This window comes from Pongo abelii, chromosome 3 (genome assembly GCF_028885655.2).
Source record: "Pongo abelii isolate AG06213 chromosome 3, NHGRI_mPonAbe1-v2.0_pri, whole genome shotgun sequence".
NCBI classification, from domain to species: Eukaryota; Metazoa; Chordata; class Mammalia; order Primates; family Hominidae; genus Pongo; species Pongo abelii.
Window position 1 is genome coordinate 17,006,623 of NC_071988.2, and position 11,308 is coordinate 17,017,930.

The 11,308-nt window shown below is 32.5% G+C and overlaps 1 protein-coding gene across 17 annotated transcripts in view; it reads right to left on the reverse strand.

Annotated features, from left to right (window-relative positions):
* Positions 1 to 11,308, reverse strand: part of LCORL (ligand dependent nuclear receptor corepressor like) — a 178,597-nt gene that overhangs the window by 123,755 nt on the left and 43,534 nt on the right. For all 17 annotated transcript variants that reach the window (XM_054553772.2, XM_024246454.3, XM_054553763.2 and 14 more), the window contains exon 2: positions 3,916 to 3,981. In XM_054553772.2, coding sequence (XP_054409747.1) covers positions 3,916 to 3,981 — 66 coding nt within the window. The remainder of the gene's footprint in view (positions 1 to 3,915; positions 3,982 to 11,308) is intronic.

Below are 11,308 nucleotides of genomic sequence, written 5' to 3' on the forward strand. Positions count from 1 at the left end.
CACCTAGAGAAAAAACAGTAAGCATTTATCAGTTTCTACAGGCCTAATGCATTGAGGTTCATGCCACATACAATCTATCCATATTTTTGTAAATATACATAGTCAAGTATATAAAATCAGATGACCCCTTCCCCCAACCAGATGAAAGAAACTGGCCTACCAATAAGACATAAAAGATTAACTAAGGTAGAAAATGAGTAGTTTTTGATTAAAAAGTCCTATGACACCAGAAGTGCAGTTAGGGTAGATGGAGGAGCAAGACAGGCATAGAGTACTGGGAACTCTTCTAAAAGTACACAAATGTGTGAAGTTCGTGAATTCTTTGGAGACCTCACTCCAAAAAGAGAGAATAGTTATGCTTTCTTCATAAGGACAGTCATAAGACAAACTAAAGAAGATTTTGTTTCTAACAAATTAAAAATAAGCAGCACTCAAAAGTTTCTTTCAAAACCACTCAATCTGGAGGCGGCTGCGAATTAAATTCAAAAATTAAAATGTAAACCTCTCAAAACACTAGCGTGTAAGATAAAAAGTCTTTACCTTTAAAATGCTGTGCCAAAGTTGATTTTTAAGGTAGTAGGATGAACTTTAGAATATATTTTTCAAGAGAAAACAGTAGGTTTGCAAACTAAAAGTATAGTTAACTTAAATGTATATAATACGCATTTAATTTCATAACTAAAAAGAATTCAGGATAATATACAAGAATATACAAGAATTATATTATCCTGAAGGATGGCTGAAGAAACATCAAGCATGGGTTAAATTCTTGATTCTTTAGATTTTTCCTTTGTTCATTCGTAAACTCAGCAGAAAAACTGGTTAAACTAAAATTAGCATTGCTTAAATATTTCAGATAAAAATATTTAATTCAGTGCAAAACTATGTTAAAATAAGAAATGATTAAAATTAAGAGATTTCAGGGAAAAAAGCTCTCTTAAGCCACAAGAATAATAAAACACTGGAATGGGTACATTTTGGAGTCTCCACCCTTAAAGTCGTGTTGTGTATGGCTATCGTTCCATCTGACTGGTAATATATTGCTGGGATATCTTTCGTATGTACTTTCAGCTTTGTGATTCAAAACTGAATTACCCTGCTCAACATTAATAAAGATGAGCAGAAAACGTCTATCACCACTATCACTTCCTTAACTTAAAACATGTATTTATACAAAAGAGAGAAGGATCCTTAGAGATACTTTGTGTCTCAGTAGAATGGAAAGTACCATAGTACGGTGGAAAGTAACAACAGCACATAAAACTGACCAGACAGAAGATTCAGAAATAGCTCAATCAAAAACCAAAGTAGAAAATCTAAACCAACACTACTCATTTTGTAAATGAATTGTACTATAACATTTCAGATATATCTACAAAAATGTTCTCTCCTTGTGCTCTACATTTCCAAGCAAGCTATAAAACAGCTAATCTGTTTATGTGGTATTGCAATTACATCACGGATCAAAAGCTTCCAAGAGTATCTGAGCTACAGCCTTTGGAAGAGGAGGCTATAATAAATAACAAACAATATAACGTAAAACATAAAACTCTGAATACACAAGGTAGTATTTCTTGGAGTGGCAATCCGAGTTCCACGCTGCCTGTATCATGAGCAATAGAACATAACAGCTGCAAACCTGTACCCTACATTGCCAGACAGCAGCCAGGAGCCCAAGGGCTTCAATGAGCAATAAAGACACTTTTGAACACTGACTAGTTGCTACGAATACAAGGTTTAACGCCATATCCTTGTCTTCAAGGTTTGAGAACCTCAAAGGCCTTAAAGCTGTTGCAATACATTTAAGATAATCCACAAGTTCTCTAAAAACCTCATGGGAAAGACTGAAAACATGCTATGTTCCTATATTCTTGCAAGATCCCATTCCCATCCCAAGGACAGTTTAAGAAAACACAGGTTATATGTCAAAGAAAGTATTTATACATATGAGAACCCAAATAAAATTCTATTTCCTTTATGTTTCTGTAATTTATAATATTGGATAAAGTTCATCTGATATTCCACACTAGCATTACACATATAATATGATCAAAATGACTGGAAAAACTAATTGTTGGTAAAAATAGATAATGCTCTTAATTTAGTCAGCCATAGACCTCCCTTTCCAATACTGGTAAGAGTTTCAGTAAGAAAAATACAAAGTGTGCTATTTAAAAGTTTCATAATTTTCATATTTTAAAAATTATATAACACATGTTTGATTTTGGAAAAAGCCCCATATATAAAAGGAAACCAAAACTATCCATAATCCATACTTCAAATATAACCATGACAAACATTTTGGTGTATTTTCTTTCTAGTCCAAAATATACATACTTTTCTTTTTTTGTTTTTGTTTTGTTTACAAAAATAGAATGAGTCAATATACACTATACACTGCACTTGCTTTTCTTCAGTCTAACAATTCTTCCACGTCATTAATAAACTCAACAACATAACTGTTAATATCTGCATATATCTGAATTATAAATATAAAATAAATAGCCCTTTTTAAATACATAATAGCAAAAAAAAAAAAAAAACTAGAAACAGCTTTGAATGAACTATAATGAACAGCCTTATACAGAATACACCTTTTGCATACTTATTTGATTCTTTTCCTGTGATACCTAAAAATACAGTGTAGGTATGTGTTCTTTTAGGCTTTGAATATTTATTGATAAAACTGCTTCTTTTAGAATGGCTGTACCAGTAATACTTAGGAGCTCAAAATTGCATTAATACACAAAAAATCCTTTTCCCAACCATACTTTAAAAGCATTAGATTTTATCATTAAAAATTAATTACTTTCAATCTGACAGTAAACTTGTTCTTTGGCCTAAACTGTATAAAATATGATGGTAATTAAACAAAAAATTTATAAGCAGGATGTAACACTTTGGGAACACAATCTAAAATAATAAATTGTACTCAATATTTAAAATTTATATTAAGAAATTAAGAAAATCTCATAAGTTACTACTTAGTAATATCCCTTGGATATGATAGTTGAAAAAAAAATCAAAGCAGGTCACGCCTAATAAGAAATGTGTTCACGTTAAGTTAAAAAAATTTTTAATTTATCAAATATTAGCATCATTGCTACAATACCACTACCAAGGACACTTCTCCTTTGAACAATAGCAACAAAGGCTCTACTTATTTTTGAAAACTATGCCAGTGAAGAGCCAAGATTATATGTTAGAAATATGTTGACCTTAGAGGTTTAAGTGACTTAAGTGACTGCCAAACTCAGTAAAACTAGAAAAAATTAATCTCCTGACTTCTACTTAATGTTTTCTATAAATTTCTCATTTAAAAAATGTTTTACAACTCTAGCTCTTCAGATATTAGAAAGAGATGTCCTAACAAAAACAAATAAAAGGAAATCAATATATTAGTTCACTTAGCCATTGTTTCTTCCTTCCCAATATTCACGTGTTTCACTAAGAAAAATATTAAAAGAACAAACAAAAGTAAAAATTTGGGTGACAGCTTTTTAGAAAGCAATTATTCAATTGAACATTTACTTAAATTGAATCAATTAAATAATTCAATTAAAGGTTAATAATTTGATTAAGCAATTACCTAACTCAATTAATTTAATTAACATTTATTTATTTAAATCTTATTTAAGAGTAAGTTAGGGCATGGAATTTATAAAACAACAAAGATTAAATTACACCACTGACCCCCAAACAAGCTTTATTTTCTATTTTGATTTAGTATACAAAATTTTTTAAAAATATGGTATGTAATAAAAATATCTGGATTACTTTATTAATTTTAAAATATTTTCTAATTAAATGGGATCATAAATTCATGTTTAATATAAAGTTAGCATAGAACAACAATTTTTCATTTGTTAAATAGGATGGGAAATGACAACTTTTAAATAAAATTTTAAAAATTACCTTCAAATAAACTGAGGTCTCTTCGTAGCCGTGGTCCATAAAGCCCTTCTAAAATACTCTCAAAACCTGTGTTTTTAGAGAGAGAAAAGTATATTAACTACTAGAAAAGTTACATTTTACAATTTAAAGTCATAAACTCTGTATCAATCAGCAAATTAATTTAACATACCATAAGTATTTTTCCTCTAGCTGCATTAAGCTGAAGTAGGCAATATACAACATAACAGTCACACAATGACTACCAGAAATTACATGACTGTAAAGAAACTAAAATATCAAAATGGAAATGTTCACTACTAAAACAACTAAACAACTTTATCATTTATAAGTATTCCTGGGTAAAATATTATGGGCAGATTTTGTATGTAATAATCTTGCAGAGAGGGGAAGAATAATTAGAAGACACATATTATAATTGTTTATGTTTGTTTTAAAAAAGTATGAAAAATAGCATCTTTAACATCAATTACAAGAATGAGTAAATGAGGGTCGATAGGGAGAAATCTTTCTGTTAAACATATGATGTATAAAATTTAAACCTACTTGTAAAAATTAAAACACAACAATTTGGTCATTGCTATAGATTGCCCTAAATTTTAGGTAAAAAAAATTACTGAAAATCTTACCAAGTTAACAAAACCCTAGTTTATTAACTTCCCAAGTATTCCACTTTCTGGACATACTAGTTTTAAGATTTTACAATTTTCAACTTTGAAGTCTGTAACATATTTAATTTTAAGCAACAATCAACTACAGACATCCAAAAAAAAAAAAAATATGATCCTGATGGCAAAATAATTGAGAAGCTAAGAAAAGGAAATAATGTAAGCTGTGTGTGGATTTGGGAGGAAAAAACTAAACATGGCATGACAGACCCTATAAATCAAAGAAAAAGTAGATTTTTCTCAGTGGTATTCCTAAATTGTAAAACATTATTAATACTTCTACAGAAATATTTCATAAGTTATAAGATGCTTTTGAAAAACATTAACATCTCCAAAAATCAAGACTCATCTTAGAATCTACTGTCATAGTAAAAAACTAGCCAGTTTTTCATTTAATAAAACATGAACTACTGATGCATCCTACAACTAACAATGTCTTAGATTTCACAAAGTAAGGTAGCTATCATGATACTTGGTAAATATGTAATGAAATAAAATCTTTTGTGAAATGACGGTACTAGTTCCCATGAGTAGAAATTTCCTGGTAAAAAAGTGAATGAACTACCTACTGCTCGAGCAAGCTATCCTACTGGGTGGAGACTCAAATCCTTCTATAGAAGGGTTATTCTATTTTAGAGTAGAAGATACTCTATTTTTCTGTCATCAACGTGCTTCAAAAATATTACTGCACTTGTGAGCATGTGTTGCTGATAACATAGTTCCTAAGACTGATCAAAAGTGTATTAGTTGGTCTCATTATAGTCTTCATGCTACTATCTCTCTTCTGCATTTTATGTCTCTTTAGCTTTCTTTACTGCATTTTAGTTAATTTCTTCTACTATCTATTCCACTTCATGAAATTCTTATGGTTCAATCTGCTGACAAATACATCTTTTTGTTTAAAAAAAGTCAACTTTATTGAGGTATAATTTTCATATAATACAAGGTATCCATTTTAAAAATAAAGTTCAGTAACTTCTGAAAATCCATACTTTCATTTTGCCAAGAACACAACCAAGACAGAAACTATTTCCATCAACTCGAATGGTACCCTTGTACCCTTCTGAGTAATCACCTGGAACATCCTAAAGCCCATTCCAAAGCATCTTTTCTCCTGTAATGGTTTTATTTGGTTTTGGTAACAGAGTAATGCTGGCCTCATAAAGCAAACTGGGAAATGATCCAAACTTCACCATTTTTTGAGTTTGTGTATTATAATATTTATTAATTATTAATCAGACTTGGAGCTCTCTTTGTGGTAAAATTTTAATCATAAGCCCAGTTTTTTAAAAATCAATAAAAACTAGGCTATCGATTTCTTATTAATTCAGTTTTGGTAATTTGTATAAATTACAGCACTTATTGGCAAAAAGTTGCTCAAAAGGTTCTTTTAACACCTTTTACCATCTGAAGAATCTGTAGTTGTGTCCCTCTTTCATTCCTGATATCAGTTTAGGTATCTTCTCTCCTTTTTCACTGATTACTTGACTAAAAATTGAGTAATTTTATTGATCTTTTTACAAAAGATCAGCTTTTGGTTTCAATTATTTTCTTTCTTGATCACTCATTTTCTATGTTTTTCATTTCTGCCCTTTCCTCTTTATATCCTTCTTTCCAATAATTTTTTATTTTCACTGAAACTTATTTTTCTAAGTTTTTAAGGTGGAAGCCTAGATCATTGGTTTGAGACCTTTGTTCTTTTCCAATAAAAGCATTTAAAACTATAAATTCCCCTCTATTCACTACAATAGCTCTATCCCATAAACCGTGATATACTGTCTTTATTTTCATTTAGTTCAAATTGTTTATAATTTCCCTTATGATGTCTTATTTTACCCGTAGGATATAAATGTGTTGCTTAATTTCAAATATTTAGGTATTATTCAGAAATCTTTCTCTTTGCTGAATTCTTTTTTTTGTTTTTTTTGAGACAGAGTCTTGCTCTGTCACTCAGGCTGGAGTGCAGTGGCGTGATCTCGGCTCATTGCAACCTCCACCTCCTGGGTACATGCGAATTCTCCTGCCTCAGCCTCTCAAGGAGCTAGGACTAAAGGCACAAGCCATCACGCCCGGCTATTTTTGTATTTTTAGTAGAGATGAGGTTTTCACCATGTTGGCCAGGCTGGTCTCAAACTCCTGAACTCAGGTGATCCATCCGTCTCAGCCTCCCAAAGTGCTGCGATTACAGACGCGAACCACTGGGCCCAGCCTGTTATTGAAATGTACAAGATTCTCTGTGGTTGTAAAACATGTAAGATTACAGTCATTGTGAATTTCCTGACACTGAATTTATGGATAGCATATGATCTACACTGGTGAATATTCCATGTAACGTGGAAAAGAATGTGTATCTGTAGTTACTGGAAGGAATGTACTATAAATGTTAATTAGGATTTAGCTGATTGATAATCTTCTTGGGGTCTTTTATCTCTCATGATTTTCTGTCCTTTCTCCTTTTCTGCCAATTTTGATGCTCTGTTATTGGGTACATTTATATTGCATATTTTTATGTCCCCTTTGTGAATTGATATCATCATTATAAAATGCTCCTCCTTGTCCTTGTTCTGAATTCTATTGTGTCTACTGTTATATCAGCTACACCAACTTTCTTACGATTAGCAGCATTTTCATTATGTATTTTTTTCCAATTCTTTAACTTTTAACCTGTCTTTATATTCAAATTGAGTTTCTTGTGGACAACAGAGTTAAATCTTGCATTTTTATGCAGTCTGAAAATATCTGTTTTTTGAGGACAGTGTTTAGACCACTAAAATTGAATGTATTTATTAAAATAGTTGGGTTTATATCTACCATCTAATTTGCTATTTATTTCCTCTGTTATACATTCCTCCCCATTCTCCACTCCACAACATTATTTTAAGTTAAATGAGAAGTTTGTAGTATTCCATTTTGTTGCCACCATAAACTTAATAGCCATACCTCTTCTAGTTTTTTTAGGGCTTGTCCTAAGGTTTACAATATTCATTTTACCTTTTCACCATCTACTTTAAAACATTATAGTACCACTTAGTATGTAATGTAAGACTCAATACATAGTATGTAATATAAGGATCAAATCTCATTATATATAACTTACTTAAAAACATTTTAAATATATTAAAATATTAGAAAGTCTTCTAAATTTATTCACAATGTCACTTTTTTGTGTTTGTAGACCTATGCTTAAAGATCTTCTACCAGCTACTGTTTTTCCTAAAAGACAAAATCATTTGTCTCAATTTTTAAAAAAATGTTGTTTTGAGTATAAAGTTGTAGGTTGACAGTTTTTTCTGGTACACTGAAGATGTGCTTTCACTGTCTAGTGGTTTGCATAGTTGCTGGCAAGTTTACAATCTTTCTTTCCTCTGTTCCTCTGTATTTCATAATGTGCCTTTTTCTGACTGCTTTTAAGATTTTCTTTTTATCATTGATTTTCAGCAGTTTGATGATTATGTGTCTTGGCATGGTTTTCTTGGTTGAGCTCACTAAATCTTCGGAATTATTTTGATTATTGAGCTCACTAAATCTGCAGAACTATTTTGATTTGTATGGCAGATTAGTTTCTATTTTCTAGACTTTCATGAGAATCGAATCTTACAGAACAGACTCTCTTTTGCGGGGGCTGGTCTTTTTTACTCAATAGAATAATTTTTAGCTTTATATTGTTGCTGGTTATCACTAGTTTATTTCTCAGTATATTCCATTATATTAGATACACTACAATTTTTAATCTATTCAGAAGTTGGTGGATATACATTTTCATTTTTCTTGTGTAAATAATTAACAGTGTAATTGTAGGGTTACATAGTAGGGTTACATTTAGTTTTTTAAGAAACCAAACTGTTTTCAAAGTTATTGTATCATTTTACATTCCTGCCAACGGCCATCCATGTATGAAAGTTACCATGGCTGATTCACATCCCAATCACCACTTGGTTAGTTGTGTTTTTCTTTTGCTTTCTTCTAAAAAAAAAATAATAATAATAGTGATTTGTAGAAAACATTCTAATGTCCTCATGTCTCCATGCGGTTCTAATTTGTATTTCCCTATTGACCATCTTTTCACAGGCTTACTTCAGATACCTCTGTTCAAATCATTTGCAAAATTTTTAATTGGGTTGTCAGACATTTTATTATAGCATTATAAGAGCCTTTCCTATTTTGTTTTAAAATATATTCTGGATACAATTCCTTTGTCTAATAATATATGTTGTGAATATTTCTCCTAGTCTACCATTTGCATTTTTGTTTTCTTAATGGCGTTTCCCAAAGAACAACAGTTGTTAATTTTGATGATTAATTTACCCAGTTTTTTCTTTACAGTGGTTTTTCTGCTCTAACCATCATTTTCTTTACCCCAAGGATGCAAAGGCTTTCTCCTAAAAGTTATAGAGATTTAAATTTTACATTTAGGTCTGTGGCCCATTTTGATTACTTTTTGTGGATGGTGTGAAATGACTGATCTTTTTTTGTTTCTGTATTGGTATCTATTTGATGCAGCAAACTATTTATTTCTACCCTAAATCCTCCATTTCTCTCTTATGTTCATGTTACCTTTTTAGTCCTTCAACATAACTTAGCAAACTTTAATAGCAGTTTTAATATACTTCTTTGCAATTTCTATCATCTATTATTTCTGGTTCTACTTCTACTGATTTTCTCCCAATTACGAATTGTATTTTTCTGCTTTTTTGCATATCTAGTACTTTTGCTTGAATGCCAGACATTGTAAATTTTACATTTTTGAGTGCTGGGTTCCCCATTTTTTAAATAGAGTCAGACCATGTTTATTCAGGAAGGTAAGTTACTTAAGGTTCATTTTGAGGTTGTTAAGGGGCTAGGCACAGTGGCTCATGCCTGTAATACCAAGAACTTGAGAGGGTGAGGTTAAGAAGATCGCTTGAGACCAAGAGTTTGAGACTAGCATGGCCAACAAAGCAAGACCCCCTCTCTACAAAAACATCTAAAAAACTGGCCCAGAGTGGTGGCACACACCTGTGGTCTCAGCTAATTGGGTGGCTGAAGTGGAGGAATGCTTGAGCCAGAAGTTGGAGTCTGAAGTGAGCTATGATCACATCACTGTACACCAGTCTGGGCAATAGAGCAAGACCTTGTCTCAAAAAAAAAAAAAAAAAAAAAAGTTTAGCTTTCTTGGCTTCAATGACTGCTTTCACTTTGGGTGGTGGGAACTTGAATAATGATTGCCAGCCCTGTATAAGTTCTGAAAATTGTTTGCATTATAGGTCCCAGAAACTGCTTTCCCAAAGGTGTTATTTGTGAGGTTTTATGGATGTCACCCTACACACACGAACTGGTTTTTAGCCAGATTCAAGGGCACTGCATGCTGATTTCTTGAGCTCTTTCTCTCTGCAGCTCTCTCCGTTCTGGTACAATGCCCTCATAAATTCCAGCCACTCACAATACACTAAAGGCAGATCTCTGCCTTCTTTTTTTATTTTTTATTATTATACTTTAAGTTTTAGGGTACATGTGCACAACTTGCAGGTTTGTTACATATGTATACATGTGCCATGTTGGTGTGCTGCACCCATTAACTCGACATTTAGCATTAGGTATATCTCCTAATGCTATCCCTCCCCCATCCCCCCACCCCGGTGAGTGATGTTCTCCTCCCTGTGTCCATGTGTTCTCATTGTTCAATTCCCACCTATGAGTGAGAACACGCAGTGTTTGGTTTTTTGCCTTCTTAAGTCAGCAAGCCCACTGGGCTCTTTTTAGGCCAATCCTGCCTGTGCTATGATCTGCAAATTACCTACAGGCAAAAAAGCTGGCATGATCATATGGCCGAAATCATTAGTTTCCTTCTTCTCAGGGACCAGTTTTGTGCTCCCTGTTTTCCACTGTCTGTGCATATATGGTCCAGTTTCCTAGCTGTCTACAGGAGAAGATAAGTCCAAACTCTATTACTTCCTCACCCACAGAGGTGGACGTTCATCTTCTGACTTGTTAATTTCAGCAATTTATACAAGCTTTATTCTGTTCTTTTTGAAAACTTAAAAACCTTTTAATAGTTCTCCATACCTTACAGATATTTAGGTCTATAATTTATTTCTTTAAATATGAAATATTTTAAAATCAGTGTTAAAAAATTAAATTGGTATCTAATCATTTCAATACTTTTTCTTGAATAAGTCTGTTTCTGCAGTCTGATGCCTCTTGCTCATCTTGCCTTGTTTCTTCATGCAATTAATTCAGTACTTACTGGCTTTTGCCCTCAAAAGATCAAATTCCCTAAGGCCTAGAATGGAAGTGCTCTCCTCCAGAGAGTTCTAATAACCAGTACCCTTGAGCAAACTATGCTACATGGCAAGGGGGAAACAGGCTGCAGATGGAATTAAGGTTGTTTATCAGCTGACCTTAAAATAAGATTATCCTTGTGGATTCAACATAATCACAAGGGTCCTTAAATTGGGAAGGAGGCAGAGGAGTCAGAAAAAGAGAGATGAAATTGTGAGAAAGAATCAACCAGCCACTGCTGGCTTTGGAAATAAACGAAGACCTCATGCCATGGAATGCTAGCAGCCTGTAAAAGCTGGGAAATGCAGGAAAATTGATTCCGGCCTAGAGCTTTCATAAAGGAACAGGGCCCTGCCTACAGTTTGATATTAGCCCAGTGAGACCCATTTCAGATCTCTGACCTCCAGAACTATAAGATACTAAATTTGTCATGTACCACTAAACTTGTGGTATTCGTTACAACACTAATA